The sequence below is a fragment of the Notothenia coriiceps genome, unplaced genomic scaffold (genome assembly GCF_000735185.1).
Source record: "Notothenia coriiceps isolate Sejong01 unplaced genomic scaffold, NC01 NC01_scaffold00017344, whole genome shotgun sequence".
NCBI lineage: Eukaryota > Metazoa > Chordata > Actinopteri > Perciformes > Nototheniidae > Notothenia > Notothenia coriiceps.
In genome coordinates, this window is record NW_011350045.1 from 3,500 (window position 1) to 6,099 (window position 2,600).

Below are 2,600 nucleotides of genomic sequence, written 5' to 3' on the forward strand. Positions count from 1 at the left end.
CATTCGTTATGTAAGATTTTTGTGTTAAAAGGTTTATTTGTTTTGTGGTTTTGTTACTCCTGTGTGTGTATCATTTTGGTAATTGAATTTACCAAACGACATTCCCTTGTCTCTGCGTCCGTGTTCTTGGGAGTGGGAAAAGTGGGGAGAGTGCAACTTTATCCTGCACCTAGGATCCCCTAGACCTGGACGTAACATCATAATAAGAAGATGAATCCAGGAGGATGTCAACAATCCTGTGGGAGCCATCAGGGAAGTAGTATGATGAGAGTTAGGCAGGACCACAGTGACAGGTTCAGCCACGACTCAGGACCCCAGCGTAGACAGACAACAAAAATACATTTCGGGGAAGCTGGGTTATTCGGAACATGAGAGAACACAGGTACAGAGAGAGAGAAGGAAGAAGTAAGGTGTCCCCTGACAGTCTAAGCCAGGGGTTCTCAACCTTTTTTGGGCCAGCGCCCCCCTGTCCATTATCCAGGTCTCTTACCGCCCCCCATCAAAAAAAGTAGACTTATTTTCTTCCCTGAATATTAATTTGGACTAATATTCTGTGTTATATCATTTAAAAAGCATGTCACTGAATGCCAAATAATAGATTTGATTTAACTGGGCAGTTGGAATATCATTATCATTAGTTTACCAGAGAGCAGAAAAGCCATGTGAATGTGAATAAAAATGATATTTATGAGTGTTAAACAAACTCAGACAAGAGCAGAGAATACAAACAGACTGCTACGGAACAGCAGCAATTTCACACATGTCCAGTGCAGAACAAACAGTAGGCTACAAAACTGTACATTAGGCCTACAGAACTAACAGGTCGGAAAGGTGTTGCATTTCGCCAAATTGCGGGGGGGGGAAGGTTAGTGTGAGCCCTGCGCTTGGTGGTTCTCCGCCAGTTTCTTCACTGCTGGTTGCAGAGAACTTAGTTTCAGTCGCAGTGCACCTGAGGTCGTCAAGTTCAAGCGATTGCGGTACTTGGACTGCATGTGGAGGACCTGGCTGAATCCCTGCTCCACGAGGTATGTGGTTGGGAAAGCCAGAAGAAGCAGCCTCGCTTTCTCCCAGAGAGCCGGGTAACGCTGAGAGTATTTGACCCACATGTTGCCCCAGCCAGAGGTGCGGAAAATAGCCTGGGCCTCATCGTCACTCTGGATGTCGATGAGATGCTCCTGTATTGCTGGCTCGCATTCCGCCACGTCCGCCTGAAAGGGCTGCACCACCCAGGTGGGAACATCGAGGTCCAAAAGATCTCTGAAGCGGATCTTCAAGTCGGCATTCACCATCCTCAGGTGGTCTGTGTAAATGAGGAGGCGCTCATCGGTAAGAGCCTCAGACACCTGCAATGAGTATAACCAGGAAATTGTTATCGGTGCAGAATGTTACCATCCGATTTTAAACTGGTTATTTTATTGCTAATTAGTTTACTAATTGATGTTTCTTTATTCTCATAATACATTCAGAAAATAAGTTATTTATACTAACCAGGAACACAAATATAGTGTTGCATAGAGTAGCCTACATTTATTACATGTATTATTTATTATAATCATTATTTAGTAGCCTAGGGTAGATCACCTTGGTCAACAGCGGGAAATGAGCAAACTGCCTCCTGCCTATGCTCTGCCGGTATAGATCCAGCCTGGAGGTGAGACTGTGGATGACCGCCTTGCTCTGGATCAGAGTAACTCCTTTTCCTTGGAGCTTCAGCGTGACTTCATTCATTTTGCCAAAGAAGTCTGCGAGGTACATGATGTCGCAGCGGCTGGATGACACCTGTTCCCCGAGAGCTGCATCCACCTCCTCCAGGAACTCCACGATGCTGTCAAACAGCTCACAAAAACGAGCAAGGCAGTTTCCTTTTGAGAGCCAGCGGACATCAGTGTGGAGAAGAAGACGCTCAAAGGTCTCATCATTTTCCTGACACAGCTGTCGGAACAATCTGTTATTCAGGGCGTGGGCTTTTATTTTGTTTATTGCCTTTACTGCAACATTGAGAGACTCGTGGAGAGGTGGACTTTTAGATTTGGCCACAAGGTTGTGGCGGTGCAAGACACAGTGGACTGTGAGGACATGCGGGACCTGCTCCTTCAGCAGAGTGGTGAAGCCACGGTACCTGCCAACCATGGAAGGGGCACCGTCAGTAGCACATGTGAGGATGTTGTTGATCGGGATTGACTTCTCCTGTAGATAAGCATCCAGTGCATTAAAAATGGTCTGGCCCTTGGTGTCTGTGACCAGATATTTGGAAAATAAAAATTCCTCAGCCATCTCCTGACTGTTGGAGGTGCTATAGCGGACATAGGCCATCAACAGAACATTGTTGTCAGAAGTGGTTGTCTCATCCAGCTGAAGGCTGAATGGAGTTTCCCGCAGGATGGCACACAGCTGCTCCTCTGTATCAGCCCCCATTTCATCAATCCTGCGTGCTACGGTGTCATTACTGAGTGGGATGGATTTCAGCACCTGTGTGGGATCACGCTCCATCACAGTAGATATGACCTCTTTGATGGCAGGGAGTACCAACTTCTCTCCGATTGTGAACGGCTGCCCACATTTGGCTATCAGCAAGGAGATGTTATATGACGCTATTAGCC

At 46.7% G+C, this 2,600-nt stretch overlaps 1 protein-coding gene across 1 annotated transcript; it reads right to left on the minus strand.

Annotated features, from left to right (window-relative positions):
• Positions 1-663: 663 nt before the first annotated feature.
• LOC104950269 (zinc finger BED domain-containing protein 5-like) lies at positions 664-2,595 on the minus strand (the record flags this gene model as incomplete). Its single annotated transcript, XM_010776762.1, has 2 exons — positions 664-1,343; positions 1,582-2,595. Coding segments are annotated over 2 exons (1,491 nt in total), but the record flags the coding sequence as incomplete, so codon positions are not given.
• Between the last annotated feature and the right edge of the window lie 5 nt (positions 2,596-2,600).